Here is a 23,534-nt window from a genome sequence, read left to right on the forward strand (position 1 = left end):
TGCTGGTGGCTTTCTGATTGGCATGTGAAGGGAAGCCTCAAGTCTTTTCTAGTGGCAGTTCAGTGGGCAGTGCTCCCAGCTGAATCCCAGCCTAAATCCTGTGTGTCCAAACTGTGGCAGAAGCAGTAGTCTCTCAGGGCTCAGTTTAACATTAGCCACTCGGTGTTGAGTCACAAGACTATAGTTAAATTGAGAAAGTCATGAGAGCGGCTTGGTTAACTCCATCCTGATTATCTTCAGTAAACCTGTTGTGTTAATCTGATGCTTGCCCCTCATCTAAGACACACACAGTTATAAGTCAACAGTGTCACTGAATCTGTAACGGATTCTCTTGGTAAACTGTTTCCGAGAGATTAAAACAATAACCCAAATATAATGGATTATCTGAGGAATACCTCTTCAGTTTCTCCCGAATCCTCTGAAACATAAAAACAAAACTCCCAACACCCTGAATGCTACTTGACTTGAACCAGGAATGAAGTCACAGACTTTAGCCCAAACAACTACCTCTTCCCCTACTGTATTTATTTATTTTGCTCCTTTGCACCCCATTATTTCTCTCTCTACTTTGCACATTCTTCCACTGCAAATCTACCATTCCAGTGTTTTACTTGCTATATTGTATTTACTTTGCCACCATGGCCTTTTTTTTGCCTTTACCTCCCTTATCTCACCTCATTTGCTCACATTGTATATAGACTTATTTTTCTACTGTATTATTGACGATGTTTTGTTTATTTCATGTGTAACTGTGTTGTTGTATGTGTCGAACTGCTTAGCTTTATCTTGGCCAGGTCGCAATTGTAAATGAGAACTTGTTCTCAACTTGCCTACCTGGTGAAATAAATAAATAAAAATAGAATAACTACTGAATTAGCCAGTGTTGTTTAATCCATCTCGTTAAACTGAAGACACTCATGATTGAGCTCTTTCCATGACACCTTCCTTGCTACACCACAGAATTGAATACAAAAATACAAACAGATTTGAATTCATGCGCCTCTCACATCCCAACTTTAGTTAACCACTTGATGGTACTATTGCAGAATTCCTAGAAGAACAATGCATAAAGCGCATATCACAGTGTTCTGATAGTTACACAATGGGTGAATGTTTTGTGAAAGCACTGTTTGGACCACTAGAATGCAGATAGTCTTTAGTGTAAACTGTGAGAGTGACACTATGGAATGTTAAGTATACAGTGTTGTGTAAATTGTGATACCTGTTCTTACATTTGTTCTTGGTGCTTTTCAGAGGTGTCCTGAGCTCTGTTGGCTTCATAAAGGCGTGTGAATGCATTTTTCTTCCTGACATGTTTCTGTGAGTTCTGTAGCGTGAGACGAGTTTCCCTTCAAATGGGATGGACAGCAACAGCTGTAACTCACACAGAACAAATGGGGTCAACAGATGACAAAAAAAAAAATCATCCACACTGACTGGAAAGCCAGTTCAAAAGTCATCAGCAAAATACATCCAGCAACTTAAGAGTGACACCAGTAACTCTTAATCCATTTCTGGCCCACACCGTGCCTAGAGTGCTTGGTTAAGGGGAAACCAATGGCAGGAAGGGGCTTAACTCAGCTTTACATTCACTAAACACGCACGTCCCAAAGAGACTTCACTTAAGATACAGTAACGTTATATAAAACCTGTTACCATTTCAATACAGAGTAAGCTCCAGCTTCTAGCATTACTCATTCAAAGCTGTCTATTTAAAAACAGTCTATTTTAAGTTAAGTTTGTGGGTAAAGACGACATTTTGCTTATTTTATAGGCTACAAGTCCCTTAGCTAAGGGAACAAGTAAAACCACATCTGTTCTTTTAGAAGTTTCCTCGTATAGCTCTAGTTGTCATGATAAACCAGAAAAATTGCCACCAACCAAACCCACCACCGAGGACATTTTACTGATATCGATAAGTAGTCTATACTAAAGAAATGTGACGTTTGAAACAAAATAAGGCTGCTAATATGGGCGAATGCTAACAGGACAAGTGATAACTACTACTTTGAGTGTTGTACCTAAGGATAATGTAAAAAGTAACTGATGCACATTAATGTTATACATTTATCAAATCGTTATCGTGACAATTCAGTCACAATATATTTATGGATTTGTCCATATCGCCCAGGTCTATTCAAAGGCCACGAATCCCTTAGCTACTATAAAGTAACAACGAAAATGGCATGTCTCTAGTTGTCATTCAGCGACTCATCTTTAACACAAAAAAAATGCAGTGTTAGACATGGGTATAGATTTTCCTTAAAAATAACCACCTGTGCTACAATAAATGACAGTACTCCTGCATTCTTGCTTTTCTCCCCTTAAAATTTGTTTTAAATTCTTTAAAACCCACCAAGCAGCAGCAAGAACATAGTAAACAAAAAGCAATGGGTAAATGGTCAGTAAAACGTATTTACAAATCATACCCATTGTTAAATTGCATATGAAATAACATCATGTTTAAAAAGCCATCCCTCTTCAAGCAAGTACCCACACATAGAATAATACCCTGATGGAACCTAAGAAAGCCACCAAAATATGCAGATAAATACTCCAAACGTCCCCTTTGGACATCCCTTCAACCTCCATTCTCATGTTCCATTGCTGTGCCCATAGCCAATGTGTGAGTGTGGAGACGGAGCTCCTTTAGGTGCTCTATCTAGGAGGACGGGACCCTGAGTCTAAACAGGCCCTGCTTCAGCTGCAGACGGAACAGTTTGCAGTTAGCGATGCGCAGGGCTGCACAACCAGTCTTGCACAGATCAGATGTCAGCATGGGCTTGGTGCGGTGCCACGTCCCCGAGCTGCGACGGAATTCTCTCACATAGTCATAGGTTGTACCTGCGCAGACACACAGACCTTTAGAGATCGATGTATACATTACACAGTGCACGCATACAGTAAGATGTATTTGCCAATGCTTGCCAAGTAGTGGTAATTTACTTCAAGAGTCTGCCTTTAACTCACCAGTGTCTAAGTCTCCCACCACATAGATGCTGGCACCAATGGGAACAGCTCCATACACAAAAGAGGAACTGGTCTGAACACAGAGAGTCTGGTCATCAAGGTACATCCATCTGGACAGAGCGTGGTTGGGAAAATAAACACAAGATTTTTGATCAACTACAAATACAGTAAACAGAGACCACATACATACAGTTGAAGTCGGAAGTTTACATACACCTTAGCCAAATACATTTAAACTCAGTTTCACAATTCCTGACATTTAATCATAGTACAAATTCCCTGTCTTAGGTCTGTTAGGATCACCACTTATTTTAAGAATGTGAAATGTCAGAATAATAGTAGAGAGAATGATTTATTTCAGCTTGAATTCCCAGTGGGTCAGAAGTTTACATACACTCAATTAGTATTTGGTAGCATTGCCTTTAAATTGTTTAACTTGGGTCAAACGTTTCGGGTAGCCTTCCACAAGCTTCTCACAATAAGTTGGGTGAATTTTGGCCCATTCCTCCTGACAGCTGGTGTAACTGAGTCAGGTTTGTATGCCTCCTTGCTCGCACACGCTTTTTCAGTTCTGCCCACAAATGTTCTATAGGATTGAGGTCAGGGCTTTGTGATGGCCACTCCAATACCTTGACTTTGTTGTCCTTAAGCCATTTTGCCACAACTTTGGAAGTACGCTTGGGGTCATTGTCCATTTGGAAGACCCATTTGCGACCAAGCTTTAACTTCCTGACGGATGACTTGAGATATTGCTTCAATATATCCACATAATTTTCCTTCCTCATGATGCCATCTATTTTGTGGAGTGCACCAGTCCCTCCTGTGTAACCGATGTGAAATGGCTATCTAGTTAGCGGTGGTGCGCGCTAATAGCCTTTCAATCGGTGACGTCACTTGCTGAGACCTTGAAGTAGTGGTTCCCCTTGCTCTGCAAGGGCCGCGGCTTTTGTGGAGCGATGGGTAACGATGCTTCGTGGGTGACTTGTTGATGTGTGCAGAGGGTCCCTGGTTCGCGCCCGGGGCGAGGGGACAGACTAAAGTTACACTGTTACACCTGCAGCAAAGCACCCCACAACATGATGCTGCCACCCCTGTGCTTCACGGTTGGGATGGTGTTCTTCGGCTTGCAAGACTCCCCCTTTTTCCTCCAAACATAACGATGGTCATTATGGCCAAACAGTCCCATTCTTGTTTCATCAGACCAGAGGATATTTCTCCAAAAAGTACAATCTTTGTCCCCATGTGCAGTTGCAAACCGTAGTCTGGCTTTTTTAATGGCGGTTCTAGAGCAGTGGCTTCTTCCTTGCTGAGCGGCCTTTCAGGTTATGTCGATTTTATAGGACTCGTTTTACTGTGGATATAGATACTTTTGTACCCGTTTCCTCCAGTATCGTCACAAGGTCCTTTGCTGTTGTTCTGGGATTGATTTGCACTTCTCGCACCAAAGTACGTTAATCTCTAGGAGACATCATTTTCTGGACTTTTCCAAGCTGTTTAAAGGCACAGTCAACTTAGTGTATGTAAACTTCTGACCCACTGGAATTGTGATAGTGAATTATAAGTGAAATAATGTGTCTAAACAATTGTTGGGAAAATTACTTGTGTCATGCACAAAGTAGATGTCCTAACCGACTTGCCAAAACTATAGTTTGTTAACAAGAAAATTGTGGAGTGGTTGAAAATTAGTTTTAATGACTCCAACCTAAGTGTATGTAAACTTCCAACTTCAACTGTACATACATCTTTAGGTAACAAGGATACACCCAGTCCAACACATTCTGGCTAAAGCATAAATTCAAATAAGGAAGTACTTGTTCAAAGTAACAAGCCCTATTATTGACCTTTTCATCTCATCATGGAAAAACTCAGACTTGCAGGTGGTCATGGTGCTGGATTCTGGGTTGTCTGAGTCACGGCTCCTCACGCCTCCAAACACATAGAGTTCCTGACCCACACCACATGCCACTGAGCCAAACCTGAAGGTAGAGACATTCACACCATAACATCAGGGGTCACTTAATGAGAACATATCAATAGCAACACCAACAGTAAACAAATCCATCACAGGACATTTCTTCATAAATGTTCCATCTAAATGTGGACAATAACGGTGTATTCTATTCTAAAGTCTAACCTAACACACGTAAAGTATTAATCCCATGTTTCATGAGCTGAAAAAAAAAAGATGCAACATTTCTCCATACGCACAAAAGGCTTATTTCTCTCAAATTGTGCACAAATTTGTTTACGTCCCTGTTTTTGAGCATTTCTCTTTTGCCAAGATAATCCATCCACCTGACAGGTGTGGTATATCAAGAAGGTGCAACTTGTGCTGGGGACAATAAAAGGCCACTCTAAAATGTGCAGTTTTGTCACACCACACAATGTTACAATTGGTATGCCGAATGCAGGAATGTCCATCAGAGCTGTTGCCAGAGAATTTGTTTATTTTTCTACCATAAGTCACCACCATCATTTCACAGAATTTGGCAGTACGTCCAACCGGCCTCACAACCGCAGACCACGTGAATGGCGTCGTGAGTGCGAGAGGTTTGTCCCATGGTGGCGGTGGGGTTATGGTATGGGCATGCATAAGCTATGGATAACGAACACAATTGCACAGAGATACCGTGATGATATTCTGAGGCCCATTGTCATCCCATTCATTCGCCGCCATCACCTCATGTTTCAGCATGATAATGCACGGCCCCTTGTCGCAAGGATCTGTACACAATTCCTGGAAGCTGAAAATGTCCCAATTCTTCCATGGCCTGCATACTCAGACATTCTAAAATTGATGCTCAATGGGTGACATAAGGCTGTACCATAAAACACTTCACTTTATCCATAATGTTAAGTGCTATCTGAATGCACACGTTGAAAAGTTTGGGGTCACAAAAAAATACGTTTTTCAAACAAGTACTTTTTTTGTCCATAAAAATATCAAATTGATCAGAAATACAGTGTACACATTGTTAATGTTGTAAATGACTATTATAGCTGGAAACGGCTGATTTTTAATGCAATATCTACATAGGCGTACAGAGGCCCATTATCAGCAACCATCACTCCTGTGTTCCAATGACACGTTGCGTTAGCTAATCCAAATAATTTTAAAATGCTAATTGATCTTTAGAAAACCCTTTTGCAATTATGTTAGCACAGCTGAAAACGGTTGTGCTGATTAAGGAAGCAATAAAACTGGCCTTCTTTAGACTAGTTGACTAGCATTAGCATTTCTGGGTTCGATTACAGGCTCAAAATGGCCATAAACAAAGACTTTCTTCTGAAATTCGTCAGTGTATTCTTGTTCTGAGAAATGAAGGCTATTCCACTCGAGAAATTGCCAAGAAACTGAAGATCTCGTACAATGCTGTGTACTACTACCTTCACAGAACAGCGCAAACTGGCTCTAACCAGAATAGAAAGAGGAGTGGGAGGCCCCGGTGCACAACTGAGCAAGAGGACAAGTACATTAGTGTCTAGTTTGACAAACAGACGCCTCACAAGTCCGCAACTTCATTAAATAGTACCCGCAAAACACCAGTCTCAACGTCAACAATGAAGAGGCGACTCCAGGATGCTGGCCTTCTAGGCAGAGTTCCTCTGTCCAGTGTCTGTGGTCTTTTGCCCATCTTAATCTTTTCTTTTTATTGGCCAGTCTGAGATATGGCTTTTTCTTTGCAACTCTGCTTAGAAGGCCAGCATCCCAGAGTCGCCTCTTCACTGTTGACGTTGAGACTGGTGTTTTGCGGGTACTATTTAATGAAGCTGCCAGTTGAGGACTAGAGGCATTTCTAAGTGACCCCAAACTTTTAAATGTTAGTGAGAGTGTGTGTGGATACACACACACCTACTCATTCCAGGGTTTCTTTATTTAGTCCAATTTATACATTGTAGAATAATAGTGAAGACATCAAAACTATGAAATAACACATGTAGTAACCAAAGAAGTGTTAAATCAAAGTATATTTTAGATTCTTCAAAGTAGCCACCCTTTGCCTTGAAGACAGCTTTGCACACTCTTAGCATTCTCTCAACCAGCTTCATGAGGTAGTCACCTGGAATGCAGTAACAGGTGTGCATTGTTAATTTGTGGAACTGCTTTCCTTCTTAATGCGTTTGAGCCAATCAGTTGTGTTGTGACGTGACACGGTATCTGTGGTATACAGAAGATAGGGCTATTTGGTAAAAGATCAAGTCCATATTATGGCAAGAACAGCTCAAATAAGCAACGAGAAACGACAGCCCATCAATACTTTAAGACATGAAGGTCAGTCAACACAGAACATTTAATGAACTTTGAGCGTTTCTTCAAGTGCAGTCGCAAAAACCCATCAATCGCTATGATGAAACTGGTGCTCATGAGGACCGCCACAGGAACCGAAGATCCGATTACCTCTGCTGTAGAGGTTAAGTTCATTGGAGTTACCAGCCTCAGAAATTGTAGCCCAAATAAATGCTTCAGAGTTCATGTAACAGACATCTCAACATCAACTGTTAAGAGGAGAATGCGTGAATCAGGCCTTCATGGTCGAATTGCTGCAAAGAAACCACTACTAAAGGACACCAATAAGAAGAGAGACTTGCTTGGGCCAAGAAATATGAGCAATGGACATGAGACCGGTGGAATTCTGTCCTTTCTTCTGATGAGTCCAAAGTTGAGATTTTTGGTTCCAACTGTTGTCTTTGTGAGACGCAGAGTAGGTTAACAGATGATCGCCGCATGTGTGGTTCCCACCATGAAGCATGGAGGGGATGGTGTAATGGTGTGGGGATGCTTTGCTGGTGACACTGTCAGTGATTTATTTAGAATTCAAGGCACACTTAACCAGCATGGCTACCACAGCATTCTGCAGCTATACACCATCTCATCTGGTTTGCACTTAGTGGGACTATTATTTGTTTTTCAACAGGACAATGATCCAACACACCCCTCCAGGCTGTGTAAGGGCTATTTGACAACAGAGAGTGATGGCATGCTACATCAGAAGACCTGGCCTCCACAATCACCCAACCTCAACCCAATTGAAATGTGTTGGATAGCAGAGTGAAGGAAAAGCAGCCAACAAGTGCTCAGCATATGTGGGAACTCCTTCAAGACTGTTGGAAAGGCATTCCAGGTGAAGCTGGTTGAGATAATGCCAAGAGTATGCAAAGCTGTCATCAAGGCAAAGGGTGGCTACTTTGAATTCTCTCAAAGATATTTAGATAAAAACATTTTTTTAAATGTTACTACATGATTCCATAGTTTGATGTAGAATAATGTGTGTGTCCAAACTTTTGACAGGAACTTTTTTATTTTAACTACTGAGTCGATTCTGTACCTTCTCTCTTTCAAAGGGCAGATTGCAGTCCACTGCTTGGTCTTTGGATCATAGCATTCTACTGAGTCGTACAGCTTTCCATATGACCCACCACCCATGGCATAGATCTTCTTTTTCATGGTGGCATAGCAGCCAATCTGAGGAGAGGAGAGATCGTTGGGCAAGTGGTGAGCGATTTGGAGAGGTTGCAATTTGTGAATGTGTTTATAGTAAGCTGGAAGTGCTCATGTCTCACCTTGCGGACCATTGTCATGCTGGTTTGGGTTGTCCAGGTGTTAAAGTGAGGGTCAAAAACCTCCACAGTCAGGAGCTCTATGTCCTCATCCTCTCCTCCCAAAACATAGATCATCCCATCCAGCTCTGCAACACCAAAGTTCTGCCTCGCCTGACCAAACAAAGAGCAGAAGCCTTTAATAATACTGGGCAATATTGACCCCTGGTGGCATTACTCAGAACGATAACGCTTTAGAAGGATAGATAAGAACATAAAACATGGCTACCAGTGAGTAGCCTATACAAGTAAAAAGGATACATGGAACGTTTGATAGATTAAATTACTTGGTTCAGTGAAAGACATTTGGTCTATATAACCAATTGAAGTAATAACTTCAAAATGACATCACTTGAAATGTCTATGAAACAAGTGGGTTGAATGTTGCTACTGACAGGTTGGAAGGATTGCAAAGAAAAAAAAGTTGCAGTTTCTATGTTGTGTGCAGTATTATACAACGGGTGGGTCCAATCCTGAATGCCGATTGGTTAAAACCGCATTCCAGAAGGTGTCAATTCCACAAGTTACCACAGGCTAAATCTATGACGTTAAAATTCCTATTTACTTTGTTCCATCTGACTGCGCAATCTACGGTTTCATCAGCCCAGCCAGGCAATTTATAAACTTAATCTCCACTATAAAAAGCATCTAGACATTCTCACATTTCTTTTATACTAACATTTAGTTTTCAACAGCGGAGATTTGTATAAACCTTACCGTCTGCCTCCGACATTTGCAACATTGTTTCAATATTCAAATTTGATCTCCAGCTATCCTATAGTAATGAACGTGTCGGGAGTCAGGATGAGCCAGACAGGCAGCGTTTCTCAGCCAGTCGAAATCATGAATCAGCTGGCATCATTCTTATGGATGTGTCCAAATAAATGTCACTAGAAAACAGCTTGCAGAAATGCAAATGAAGCTACTATTGTTATTCTAGCTACACTGTTTGACATGACTAAGTTAGCCGTAGTTGGCTAGCCAGCAAGCGAGGGATAAGAACGTTGCCAGCCAGTATGGCAATGGAACATTTAGAAGGAACAACTGGGTTGCGTTCATAGATACAGAATAAAAAGACTGAAAGACTAGGTCACGTCTATGGCAAACGAACAACCAGCCGGCTTAGGTAGCAACCCTAGATGTGTGTCGGAACTATATCTTGTGGAAGGATGAAATAGCATGAATAAAACCAACATATGAAAATACGTCAATCATTATATGAATATGTTGGTAATCCCATTGTATAAAAAAGTGATAATGCCCTCAAAGCCAGTGTTTGGAGGATATTGGCATGGTTTGCCGGCCCTCGACAAAACACCACCAGTGCCAATATATCCTCCAAACACCGGCTTCGAGGGCATTATCAATTAAGTAGAATACCTGTTTCATGGAAGGAATGGGGGTCCAGGTGTTTGTGTCTGGGTCATATTTCTCCCCACTGCTCAGGACCATCTTAGTTTCATCCATACCACCCATCACAAAGAGGTAGCCCTCTGAGAGGACAAAGAATGGTGTTAATTCATGGTTGATCCCTTACACTGGGATGGGTTTGACTTACATGAGAATTGTGGGATCCATAATTAAACTGCCATGAAGACTGCACTGTGTATACGTACAGTACCAGTCAAGACTGGACACACCTACTCATTTTTTATTTTTACAATTTTCTACATTGTAGAATAGTGAAGACATCAAAACTATGAAATAACACACAAAAATATAAAACGCAACATGTAAAGTATTAGTCCCATGGTTCATGAGCTGAAATAAAAGATCCCCAGAATTTCCCACAAGCACAAAAGGCTAATTTCTCACATTGTGCACAACTGTATTATACATCCCTGTTAGTGAGCATTTCTCCTTTGCCAAGATAATCCATCCACCTTGATAGGTGTGGCATATCAAGAAGCTGATTAAAACAGCATGATCATTACACAGGTGCAACGTGTGCTGGGGACAATAAATGGCCTCTCTGAAATGTGCAGTTGTCACAACACAATGCCACAGACGTCTCAAATGTTGAGGGAGTGTGCAGTTGGCATGCCGACTGCAGGAATGTCCACCAGAGCTGTTGCCAGAGAATTTAATGTTTATTTCTCTATCATAAGCCGCCTCCAACATCATTTTACAAAATTTGACAGTACGTCCAACCGGCCTCACAACCGCATGTATGGAGTTGTGCGTGCGAGAGGTTTTGTGATGTCAACGTTGTGATTAGTGTCCCTTGGTGGCAGTAGGGTTATGGTATGGGCAGGCATAAACTATGGATAACGAACAATTGCATTTTATCGATGGCAATTTGAATGCACAAAGATACCTTGACGAGATCTTGAGACCCATTATCGTCCCATTCATCCGCCGCCATCACCTTATGCTTCAGCATGATAAATGCACGGCCCCTTGTCGCAAGGATCTGTACATAGTTCCTGGAAGCTGAAAATGTCCTAGTTCTTCCATGGGTTGCATACTCACTAGATATGCCACCCATTGAGGAAGTTTGGGATACTCTGGATCGACAGCTTGATCCAGTCCCCGCCAATAAAAATGTATCTAATACATTTTAGAAAAAAGCTGTAACATAATGGTGAAAAAGGGATCGAAATACTTTCCGAATATACTTTGTGTGCACAGTACCAGTCAAACAGTTGGACACCTACTCATTCCAGGGTTTTTCATTATTTTATACATTGTAGAATAATAGTGAAGACATCAAAACTATGAAATAACATATGGAATCATGTAGTAACCAAAGAAGTGTTAAACAAATCAAAATATATTTTGTGGATAATCTTTCCTTCTTAATGCATTTGAGCCAATCAGTTGTGTTGTGACAAGGTAGGGGGGTATACAGAAGATAGGGCTATTTGGTAAAAGACCAAGTCCATATTATGGCAAGAACAGCTCAAATAAGCAACAGTCCATCATTACTTTAAGACATGAAGGTCAACCAATACGGAACATTACAAGAACTTTGAACGTTTCTTCAAGTGCAATTGCAAAGAACATCAAGCACTGATGAAGAAACGGGCTCTCATGAGGACCGCCAAAGGAAAGGAAGATCCAGAGTTACCTCTGCTGCAGAGGATAAGTTCATTAGAGTTACCAGCCTCAGAAATTGCAGCCCAAATAAGTGCTTCAGAGTTCAAATAACATACATCTCAACATCAACTGTTCAGAGGAGACTGCATGAGTCAGGCCTTCATGGTCGAATTGCTGCATAGAAACCACTACTAAAGAACACCAATAATAAGAAGAGACTTGCTTAAGCCAAGAAACACGAGCAATGGACATTAAGCAGGTGGAAATCTGTCCTTTGGTCTGATGAGTCCAAATTTCAGATTTTTGGTTCCAACCGCCGTGTCTCTGAGACACAGAGTAGGTGAACAGATCATCTCTGCATGTTTGGTTCCCACCGTGATGCATGGAGGAGGAGGTGTAATGGTGCTTTGCTGGTGACAATGTTGGTGACTTATTTAGAATTCAAGGCACACTTAATCAGCATGGCTACCACAGCATTCTGCAGTGATACACCCTCTGATTAGCGCTTTGTGGGACGATCATTTGTTTTTCAACAGGACAAGGACCCAACACACCTCCAGGCTGTGTAAGGGCTATTTGACCAAGGAGAGTGATGGAGTGCTGCATCGGATGACCTGGCCTCAACCCAATTGAGATGGCTTGGGATGAGTTGGAATGCAGAGTGAAGGAAAAGCAGCCAACAAGTGCTCAGCATGTGGGAACTCCTTCAAGACTTTTGGAAAAGCATTTCAGTTGAAGATGGTTGAGAGAATGCCAAGAGTGTGCAAAGCTATCAAAGGCAAAGAGTGGCTACTTTGAAGAAACTCAAATATATTTTGATTTGTTTAACACTTTTTGGTTACTACATGATTGCATGTGTTATTTCATAGTTTTGAAATCTTCATTATTCTAAAATGTAGAAAATAGTAAAAATAAAGAAAAACCCTTGAATGAGTAGGTGTGTCCAAACTTTTGACTGGTACTGTAAAAATAAAACTAGGTCTGGATTCAATACCAACCTGCAGCCAGCACCCCATGCCCTATTCGGCCAATGCTCATTGGCTCCAGCTCGATCCACAGCTGACGGTTTGGATCATAGAGTGGACACATGCAGCGTGCCATGGCTGACGGCTTCCTCGTTCTAAACAGGAACCAGAGAACAGGAAGTCAAGTGAGTTATATCCTGTTGGTTTTATCTGACACACTGGCTCCCTCTCTAACCTCATCCTCTCTGTGTCACCATAAAACAAACTGTACTTAGTTGTTTTACGTCTCCTCAAATCTCTTGGTATATCAACCACACTATTCTTACGGTCCTTAATAAATTCTCATCTTGCTTGTCATAACTTTCAGTTCTCTGAATGTTTTGCAAGAACTTCCAACTTCCATTGCAAACTGTTTGTCTAACAAGCATACGCATACAAAACCACAGCAATCTGCAAAATCATAATTAATGCGTTACGGCCACATTGTATGATTCATATACACATTCAACAGAATATAGACATCTTACGCCTGGATATCCTCCCAGAGTAAGAGTCAGCAAATACTCACCCTCTCTCCTCCCCCCCTACAGTGACGATGCACTCTGAGTAACCACGAGGTTTGAAGGCGGCTAGTAGAGCCTCGCCCTGCAGTGCAGCACCCCCCAGTGGAGCGTTGCAGTACTCCCTGATCACCTCCCTCATCAAGGGCTCTCCCAACACCTGCTCCCTCAGGTAACCTTGGTCCAGGCCCTGGATCCACACTGATGACATCGCCTCTTTCATGTGCACCTGAGGGAGGATCAGAAATAGGTTACCCGGGATGAGCTGAGAGGCCAATAGTAATGGATAGGCAAATAGTGTGCGAAAAACAGTCCTTCAAATGATGTAGTAGTCTCTGAACATAATTGTAGTTGTAATTCTACTTTTGTAGCCATCGAATACTACAGAGGTTGTTTTCTGACAGACAGAAACAAGGGCAGAACCCCCACACCCCTAGTAGTAAAACAAGGTCCTCACCCTCCGTTCCTCCAGGTCATGACCGAGCCAGCGCACCACAGCCTCCAGGACATGCTTCTCATTGCCCACGTTGAGCTTCTCCATGGACAGGATCTCACACAGCCGGTCTGGGGGCAACTCCCTGAACTCGTCCGTGGCAGCCACATCACGGAAATGTGTCTGGAGGAAGTCTGTGGCAACATGGTGAACATGGTGCAGACAGTAATGTAGAGAGAAGAGCCGGATCCCAATGCAGTTCTCTGCAGCAATGCAGCTCTCTAGGAACTGGCAGCACAGGGACTTCAAGTCTGTCAGAAGCAGCAGGTCAGCAGCCTGGACCATGTCCTGAATGGTGTCCTCACTCAGACTGATCTACACACAGATAACAATGAGCAGGATGGAAGGAGGAGTGTAAGATCAGGGTTGTTCAAGTAGGGAACATAAGATTCAAAAACTGTAAGCTACAAATAGGAATATGGATTCCCTCAAGAGTTAGGAAGTACAGGACAATATTGTTATAGGCAATTTAAAAGCCAGTAAAATAATCCCATTTATGTTGACATTATTCTAGTCCCATTTACACATTATTCTAGGCCCATTTACAGTATTGCACACTACTCACCTCCCCACTAAAGATGTAGTCCAGGATCTGCTTCATGATAGTGACAGAGATTCCCTGAAGCTCAATGGTGTACATGGATCCATCTTCCTTTGGAGGGTTGTAGTTCAGTTTTGTTCTATGGAATATGTCAAAATACGGTATGTGTCGCATTCTAGTATTTCTTAATTCCTTTTTGTTTTGTTTTGAGTGTATTGTTAGGTATTACTGCACTGTTGGAGCTAGGAACATAAGCATTTCTCTACACCCGCGGTAATGTCTACAAAATATGTGTACTCAACCAATAAAATTTGATCAGCATGACAGGAAAAATAACTGACAGTCTACCAGCATCGAGTGGGACACAGCGGGAGACACCCTGTTGACAGCTGGAAACAATGTCACATCCCCAGCCTTATAATTATAATAACCATGGAATGGATTTCATCCATTGCAACAGTTCTGCTTGCGACAAGGGTAAAGCAAGACATATCTGATTACCTGATGTATGGACTAGCCGCAGCCAAAATGTTTTTCTGGACTGGAATCTTTTCCCCGTCCAGTACTAACACTGCGTCTTGGAAGCATTGTTCTTGCCAAAAGGAGCGAAGGGCCTTGAGAAGTTTCTGAGAGTGTTGAGGGTCTGACACCACCGAACCTGCAACGCTAACCTCGGACTCAGTACTGGACATTGTGTTCCTACAGAGAAAAAAACATGTCATTAGCACACCATCCCGGCTTGCGAACTAGGAATAAAGCAATTTATCATGCCAGAGTTACCTTCAGGCAGAATTAGCCTACGTAGGCTAGGCTAACGTCAGCATGCAAAATTAGCCAGTTGCCTATAAGAAATTATTGAACTGGAATTTGGGCTGAATATTATGTGACATAGGTAGTTAATTATCTAACGTTATACTTGGCAGGGTCAAACATTTCAATACAACCACACAGGCTCATGTGACATTCATAACCATAATAGTACGCTACTTTACCTAACTCGCTATCTAACTAGATATAAACAAATAACAGGGAGCGTCCCAAATGGAATGACATAGTCATTGGCTTCGTCCCACTTCACTGTAGCCTACCTTGCATGGGCCACACTAGACACAAGTCAGAAGCAGAAAGGGAGGTAAATGTTTTTTTTTTTGAAGACGCGTTTAGCACACTTTTTCCATTTTGAAAGCCAGGCTCCGTTAAAATACTTTTACAGTCCTTCCCCTGGAACAATCACAGATCTGAGAGAAATATGGATACGTGGCAACATTGTTTTCCGCTTTCATACAGTTTAGTGTATGTACGAGGAAGAAAGGGTGGATACATCTTCAAAGTAATCGAACACAGCCCCCATTGTGCTGTAATTTGGACACACCAATGTAACGCCCACAATCTCTACGTGATATACGTCATTCTCCCGCGACTAAAGTTTTTTCTTTACTGGTTTATTATGTAGGACCAAACCTGTCATAATTATATAAATCAATAAAATCGACAAATGAATGAGCAAGGAAATACAAAAATTAAAACATTCTCTACATATCTGTATGTATTTTATTATTTATCTAATTATTAAAACTTTAATTCATTTTTAGTCATTTCTGTATTTCTTACTCTAATATGATAATGAGGGGGTGTTAATAAAACATCTGTGGGTGGTATCTAACACTTGAAAAACTAAAAGGAGAGCCGCACACTCTAGGAGCTCAGATGCAATAATTTAATGACCTAATATCCAACGTTGACAGACAAGCGGTCTTCATCAGGGTATAACACAGCATTGGTTGATCAATGGCACAGTGCCTTGCGCAATTGCTGTTGCACCCCCCTATGTGAAGCTAGCCACAATAGTAAAATTTGCAGTTCACGGCCATCCTACAAACTAAGCTTGATTCCCTCATTCTCACACAAATTATCAATGAACCTACCAGGTACAACCCCAAATCCATAAACATGGGCACCCTCATAGATATCATCCTAACCAACTTGCTCTCCAAATACACCTCTGCTGTTTTCAACCAAGATCTCAGCGATCACTACCTCATTGCCTGCATCCGTAATGGGTCTGCGGTCAAACGACCACCCCTCATCACTGTCAAATGCTCCCTAAAACACTTCAGTGAGCAGGCCTTTCTAATCGACCTGGCCCGGGTATCCTGGAAGAATATTGACCTCATCCCGTCAGTAGAGGATGCCTGATTATTCTTTAAAAGTGCCTTCATCACCATCTTAAATAAGCCTGCCCCATTCAAAAAAGTTTAGAACCAGGAACAGATATAGCCCTTGGTTCACTCCAGACCTGACTGCCCTTGACCAGAACAAAAACATCCTGTGCCATACTGCATTAGCATCGAATAGCCCCAGTGATATGCAACTTTTCAGGGAAGTTAGCAACCAATATACACAGGCAGTTAGGAAAGTTAAGGCTAGCTTTTTCAAACAGAAATTTGCATCCTGTAGCACAAACTCAAAAAAGTTCTGGGACACTGTAAAGTCCATGGAGAATAAGAGCACCTCCTCCCAGCTGCCCACTGCACTGAGGCTAGGAAACACTCACCACCGATAAATCCACTATAATTGAGAATTTCAATAAGCATTTTTCTACAGCTGGCCATGCTTTCCACCTGGCTACCCCTACCCCAGTCAACTGCCCTGCACCCCCCACAGCAACTCACCCAAGCCTCCCCCATTTCTCCTTCACCAAAATCCAGATAGCTGATGTTCTGAAAGAATTGCAAAATCTGGACCCCTACAAATCAGCCGGGCTAGACAATCTGGACCCTCTCTTTCTAAAATTATCTGACGAAATTGTTGCAACCCCTAATATTAGCCTGTTCAGTCTCTCTTTCGTATCGTCTGAGATTCCCAAAGATTGGAAAGCTGCCGCGATCATCCCCCTCTTCAAAGGGGGAGACACTCTAGACCCAAACTGCTACAGACCTATATCTATCCTACCCTGCCTTTCTAAGGTCTTCGAAAGCCAAGTTAACAAACAGATCACCGACCATTTCGATTCCCACCGTACCTTCTCCGCTATGCAATCTGGTTTCAGAGCTGGTCATGGGTGCACCTCAGTCACGCTCAAGGTCCAAAACGATTTCATAACCGCCATCGATAAGACACATTACTGTGCAGCCGTATTCATCGACCTGGCCAAGGTTTTCGACTCTGTCAATCACCACATTCTTATCGGCAGACTCAACAGCCTTGGTTTCTCAAATGATTGCCTCGCTTGGTTCACCAACTACTTCTCTGATAGAGTTCAGTGTGTCAAATCGGAGGGCCTGTTGTCCGGACGTCTGGCAGTCTCTATGGGGGTACCACAGGGTTCAATTCTCGGGCCGACTCTCTTCTCTGTATACATCAATGATGTCGCTCTTGCTGCTGTTGATTCTCTGATCCACCTCTACGCAGACGACACCATTCTGTATACTTCTGGCCTTTCTTTGAACACTGTGTTAACTTACCTCCAGACGAGCTTCAATGCCATACAACTCTCCTTCCGTGGCCTCCAACTGCAAGTGAAACTAAATGCATGCTCTCCAACTGATCGCTGCCCGCACCTGCCCGCCCGTCCAACATCACTACTCTAGAAGGTTCTGAATTAGAATATGTGGACAACTTCAAATACCTAGCTGTCTGGCTAGACTGTAAACTCTCCTTCCAGACTCACATTAAGCATCTCCAATCTAAAATGAAATCTAGAATCGGCTTCCTAATTCGCAACAAAGCATCCTTCACTCATGCTGCCAAACATACCCTCGTAAAACTGACCATCCTACCGATCCTCGACTTCGGCGATGTCATTTGCAAAATAGCCTCCAACACTCTACTTAACAAATTGGATGCAGTCTATCACAGTGCCATCCGTTTTGTCACCAAAGCCCCATATACTACCAACCACTGCGACCTGTACGCTCTCGTTGGCTGGCCCTCGCTTCATACTCGTCGCCAAACCCACTGGCTCCAGGTCATCTACATGTCTTTGCTAGGTAAAGCTCCACCTTATCTCAGCTCACTGGTCACCATAGCAGCACCCACCCATAGCACGCGCTCCAGCAGGTATATCTCACTGGTCACCCCCAAAGCCAATTCCCCCTTTGGCCGCCTTTCCTTCCAGTTATTTGCTGCCAATGACTGGAACGAACTGCAAAAAAAAAAGAATCACTGAAGCTGGAGACTCATATCTCCCTCACTAGCTTTAAGCACCAGCTGTCAGAGCAGCTCACAGATCACTGCACCTGTACATAGCCCATCTGTAAATAGCCCATCCAACTACCTCATCCCCATACTGTATTTATTTATCTTGCTCCTTTGCACCCCAGTATCTCTACTTGCACATCTTCCATTCCACTGTTGAATTGCTATATTGTAATTACTTCGCCACCATGGCCTATTTATTGCCTTACCTTCCTTATCTTACCTAATTTGCATACACTATATATAGACTTTTTCTACTGTATTATTGACTGTATGTTTGTTTATTCCATGTGTAACTCTGTGTTGTTGTATGTGTCAAACTGCTTTGCTTTATCTTAGCCAGGTCGCAGTTGTAAACGAGAACTTGTTCTCAACTAGCCTACCTGGTTAAATAAAGGTAATATATAAAAATATATAAATTGCTTGAAATGGATTGAAATGGACACAAACAGATACAAATAGTGGAATCATAACATCATTGGACTAGATGCTTAACAAGTTCGGAATGTTGTTATAGCAATTCAACAAAATACAATGAGTTAATTTGACCAACAAAAAAATGTATCAGTTGAAAATCACACTCTGGATGTATTAAGACAGAATTGCATTGGGGGCATGGTAAAGCCTTGCCTATGGATCTTGGGTCCATGAAATGTTCACAACTGTGAAGAGTTTACACAAATATTAACGTCTGGGCTCTTATTGCAGGACTTTAACTGTGGGAAATCGCCTCACTAGTAAGCCTATTGTACGTATTGAACATTCATATCACAATGTACAGCTTTACCTATGGATCTTGGGTCCATGAAATGGGGTATCAGTAGAGAACACAACTGTGAAGTGTTTACACAAATATTAGCATCGTAACTCTTATTCCAGGACTTTGACACCACTGTGAAATGAGCCACATTAGCTCACCGGTCAACCTACTGTGTATTGAAGATTCATATTGCAATGTACAGCTTTACCTATGGATCTTGGGTACTGGAAATTGGGTATCAGCCTACTCAGTGACATCCAGAGAACACAACTGTGAAGAGTTTACAAATATTAGCGTTGTACTGTAGCTCATTTTGCAGGACTTTGACTGTGGGAAATCACATTGCAATATGAATGTTCAATTCACACAATAGGCTGAATAAGGCTCACAATAGGCTGAATAAGGCTCATAATCAATGTTCCCTCAATTTCTTTTAGGCACTGAGCAAATTTCAGGTCTGCTGAGAGCAAACTTGAACAGAATTTTGACACTTCCATCACACATTTACTGTGAACACTGATGCTGTACCCACTTTAAAGTTAGTTTTAACAGTGGCCAAGTACAGGCTACTGTGGCAGGCTACTGTGGCTATTTGATTATCTGGCCTACCAGAAAGGCTTACCATCTAAAATCATGGAGAAAAATGCATCCCATAACATTTTAACATGGAAATAGCTATTCTATCATTCAGCCTACAGTAGCAGAAATTGTGTGGGGTTCAATGTTGGTCTACATTCCATGAGACTTTTGAAAAAAACATGCAGGGTTCGACATTAACCTGTTCATTTACTTGTCCTTCAGACAAGGAGGTGACTGAAAATGTGTTGTTTGATGCAGGAAACCACTTTACAAAATACAATTGGAAACCACGTGTTTGATACCATACCACCTATTCCTCTCCAGCCATTACCATGAGCCCGTCCTCCCCAATTAAGGTGCCACCAACCTCCTGTGGGAAAACAAGGGTCTCTAACCCTGTTCCTGGAGCGCTACCCTTCTGTAGGTTTTCACCCCAACCTCAGTTGTAGCTAACCCGGTTCAGCTTATCAATCAGCTAATTATTAGAATCAGGTGTGCTAGATTAGGGTTGGACTGAAAACCTACCAAATGGTAGCTCTCCAGGAACAAGGTTGGAAAGCCATGATTTCGAGCCAGCATAACATAAATATGGATATTTTCTATCAATCTTAGACATTTGTCTGTCCTTATGGATTCACAGGAGATAGGGCTCAGTAGCGTCAAACAGATGCTAGACATTCAGATCTCCAAAGAATGTTTATTTGTGTGTACACATGTTAACTCAAGAGAACTGGGTATTCAACAAGAATGTTATATGGTAAAAGTAACATACAAAAAAAATTGTATGAACAGTGTTGTTCAGTGTGTCTCAGGTGTAGAGACGCACAAGTGCAGAGAACAGTAGCTACAGATTGATACACCAGATAATGTGATTTACCCAAAGATGTTTTCTGACATCTTGTCTATTTTAAGTCTTCTCTCATTGATCGAGACAGGTGGGTGTCCGCCCCAAAGTTCTGCATGTCATGATGACAGACAGCCACCTCGATCAATGAGAAATAGAAATAGACATTGTTGGATTACTTTATGGAGCAAAAAAAGTATTTATTTAAATAACGGATCATTTTGTAAATTCAAACTGACCCCCTGCAACTGGATACAGACATTTTATAAGACTCATGTTTCCCCAAATCAAGGACGAAGACGGCATTGCTAAGGTGGGTGGAAAATTCTGTGCTACAACACAGTGCTATATTCTGTGCTATATTACCTACAGTCGGAAGTTTACATACACCTTAGACAAATACATTTAAACTCAGTTTTTCACAATTCCTGACATTTAATCCTAGTAAAAATTCCCAGTCTTAGGTCAGTTAGGATCACCACTTATTTTAAGAATGTGAAATGTCAGAATAATAGTAGAGAATTATTTCAGCTTTTATTTATTTCCTAACATTTCCAGTGGGTCAGAAGTTTACATGCACTCAATTAGTATTTGGTAGCATTGCCTTTAAATTGTTTAACTTGGGTCAAATGTTTTGGGTAGCCTTCCACAAGCTTCCCACAATAAGTTGGGGGAATTTTGGCCCATTCCTCCTGACAGAGCTTGTGTAGCTGAGTCAGGTTTGTAGGCCTCCTTGCTCGCACACGCCTTTTCAGTTCTGCCCACACATTTTCTATAGGATAGATGGCCACTCCAATACCTTGACTTTGTTGTCCTTAGGACATTTTGCCACAACTTTGGAAGTATGCTTGGGGTCATTGTCCATTTGGAGACCCATTTGCGACCAAGCTTTAACTTCCTGACTGATGTTTTGAGATGTTGCTTCAATATATCCACATAATTTGCACCAGTCCCTCCTGCAGCAAAGCACCCCCACAACATGATGCTACCACCCCCGTGCTTCACGGTTGGGATGGTGTTCTTCGGCTTGCAAGCGTCCCCCTTTTTCCTCCAAACCTAACGATGGTCATTATGCCCAAACAGTTCTATTTTTGTTTCATCAGACCAGATTACATTTCTCCAAAAAGTACGATCTGTGTCCCCATGTGCAGTTGCAAACCATAGTCTGGCTTTTTTATGGCGATTTTTGGAGCAGTGGCTTCTTCCTTGCTGAGTGGCCTTTCAGGTTATGTCGATATAGAACTAGTTTTAATGTGGTTATAGATACTTTTGTACCTGTTTCCTCCAGCATCTTCACAAGGTCCTTTGCTGTTGTTCTGGGATTGATTTGCACTTTTCGCACCAAAGTACATTAATCTCTAGGAGACAGAATGTGTCTCCTTCCTGAGCAGTATGACAGCTGCGTGGTCCCGTGGTGTTTATATTTGCGTACTATTGTTTGTACAGATGAACATGGTACCTTCAGGAGTTTGGACATTACTCCCAAGGATGAACCAGACTTGTGGAGGTCTACAGATATTTTTTCTGAGGTCTTGGCTGATTTCTTTTGATTTTCCCATGATGTCAAGCAAAGAGGCACTGAGTTTGAAGGTTGACCTTGAAATGCATCCACAGGTACACCTCCAATTGACTCAAATGATGTCAATTAGCCTATCAGAAGCTTCTAAAGCCATGACATCATTTTCTGGAATTTTCCAAGCTGTTTTAAAGGCACAGTCAACATAGAGTATGTAAACTTCTGACCCACTGGAATTGTGATAGTGAAATAATCTGTCTGTAAACAATTGTTTGAAACATTACTTGTGTCCTGAACAAAGTAGATGTCCTAACCGACTTGCCAAAAGTATAGTTTGTTAACAAGAAATTTGTGGAGTGGTTGAAAAACAACTTTTAATGACTTCAACTGTATCCTGTAACTCCCAGTAATGTACCCCATAAATCAGTTAATTGGTTAAATCACATTATCCGGTGTAACAATCTGTAGCTAAGAGAACTGGTGATCAGCAGATGGGAGAGATGGTCATGAAATTGCATTATTCCAAAGAAACATACAGTACGTTCAGGAAATACTTGTAAAGCTGTGGAAGGAGTGTTGTCATGATCAACCTGCCATTCAGCTCCTCATGAGTCATCTGCTTGAAATAAGGCATAATGTCTCATCCCTCGAGAGGGATATGGTTCAAGGGATACAGTTCTGCTACAATGACACACGCAGGCAAAGGAATACCGTTTCTCTATCTAGAATCCACTCCAGGAAGAAGCTCAGGCACCACACAGTATTTTCTGTTAGACTAACTAAAACATTTATACAGTTTGAACAACAGTTGAAACATGCCAGCATAGCATCAACATTAGGATTCACGAGTTGAACATGCATACATGTGCACAGGCACAGAGATTTCAACAACATCTAGCCAAATAGAAAGAAATATGGCATAACCATCAACCTTTGCACAGTGACCAAGACTGTACAAATGAGCATAGGTAGGAAGGCAGACCGTATCTACCTACAGCCATGTCTATCAGGCATGCTTATCTTGCATCACACCTATCATTTTATGAGATTGAAATGCACGGTCATAATCATAACCAATGTCAACCCTCAAATTATTTTACATAGCTAGCTAGTAAAATTATTTACAGTTGCTGATGTTACACATTTGCAAACAAGTTACAAATGTGAGGCGTGGCGCATAACAATTTAGCAGGCGCCAGGCTAACTAGCTAACCAACTTCAGTCGTGCTAACCTTTGCTGGTAAACCTAGCTTTAGTTGGCTGGTTGTAACATTGTAGCTTGCTGTTTAGTAGCTAGCCATATCTACGACTAAAAAGAGAAGATGTTTTAAAATCGAGATACAAAAGATCTCCGATTTGTAAAACCTCCTCTATTTTTAGTCATAGATAAGGCTACCGGTAGTTGTTTGCTAGCTATAGCACCTAGGTAGCTAAGTTAGCAAACAAAAATTATTTGATTTCCCCCTACTGTA

At 41.8% G+C, this 23,534-nt stretch overlaps 1 protein-coding gene across 3 annotated transcripts; it reads right to left on the reverse strand.

Annotated features, from left to right (window-relative positions):
- Nucleotides 1-2,191: 2,191 nt before the first annotated feature.
- On the reverse strand, nt 2,192-15,447 carry LOC120066213 (gigaxonin-like). 3 transcript variants are annotated; one of them, XM_039017418.1, is made up of 12 exons: nt 15,255-15,447; nt 14,668-14,865; nt 14,191-14,305; nt 13,590-13,940; nt 13,141-13,361; nt 12,606-12,727; nt 9,949-10,061; nt 8,533-8,682; nt 8,298-8,434; nt 4,812-4,946; nt 2,971-3,080; nt 2,192-2,844 (listed from the first exon to the last, which is right to left on the reverse strand). In XM_039017418.1, exons 2-12 carry the CDS (start codon nt 14,856-14,858, stop codon nt 2,663-2,665), a joined length of 1,827 nt encoding a protein of 608 aa, XP_038873346.1. In that variant the 5' UTR covers nt 14,859-14,865; nt 15,255-15,447; the 3' UTR covers nt 2,192-2,662. The 3 variants fall into 3 exon arrangements, with proteins under 3 accessions (XP_038873346.1, XP_038873345.1, XP_038873344.1); XM_039017417.1 differs by lacking the exon at nt 15,255-15,447 and adding an exon at nt 15,159-15,233; XM_039017416.1 differs by lacking the exon at nt 15,255-15,447 and adding an exon at nt 14,947-15,168.
- Between the last annotated feature and the right edge of the window lie 8,087 nt (nt 15,448-23,534).

Source organism: Salvelinus namaycush, chromosome 21 (genome assembly GCF_016432855.1).
Source record: "Salvelinus namaycush isolate Seneca chromosome 21, SaNama_1.0, whole genome shotgun sequence".
Taxonomy (NCBI): Eukaryota; Metazoa; Chordata; class Actinopteri; order Salmoniformes; family Salmonidae; genus Salvelinus; species Salvelinus namaycush.